We start from the raw sequence: 203 nt of genomic DNA on the forward strand, positions 1-203 counted from the left end.
TGGAGGCTGGGCAGGGGACAGGCTCGCTTGACCATCCTGGGTGCAGTGGCTGCTGGAGAGCATCATCCCCTTCTGCAGGGTCAGTCCATCCCCGCAGAGGTTGCAGGTGGGGGTGCACGTCCTCACGGAGTCCCTTGTCCCCACACAGGTTCGGAGATGGCTATATGATCACGGTGCGCACCAAGTCCAGCCTCAATGTCAAG

General features: G+C 61.6%; 1 protein-coding gene across 1 annotated transcript in view; it reads left to right on the plus strand.

Annotated features, from left to right (window-relative positions):
* The window catches only part of ABCA2 (ATP-binding cassette, sub-family A (ABC1), member 2), a gene marked incomplete at both ends in the record, with an annotated part of 19,484 nt that overhangs the window by 18,550 nt on the left and 731 nt on the right, over positions 1 to 203 (plus strand). Inside the window, one exon of the mRNA XM_009584194.1 lies at positions 149 to 203. This exon is cut by the window's right edge and continues 28 nt beyond it. Coding sequence (XP_009582489.1) covers positions 149 to 203 — 55 coding nt within the window. The remainder of the gene's footprint in view (positions 1 to 148) is intronic.

Source organism: Fulmarus glacialis, unplaced genomic scaffold (genome assembly GCF_000690835.1).
Source record: "Fulmarus glacialis isolate BGI_N327 unplaced genomic scaffold, ASM69083v1 scaffold18668, whole genome shotgun sequence".
Classification (NCBI taxonomy): Eukaryota; Metazoa; Chordata; class Aves; order Procellariiformes; family Procellariidae; genus Fulmarus; species Fulmarus glacialis.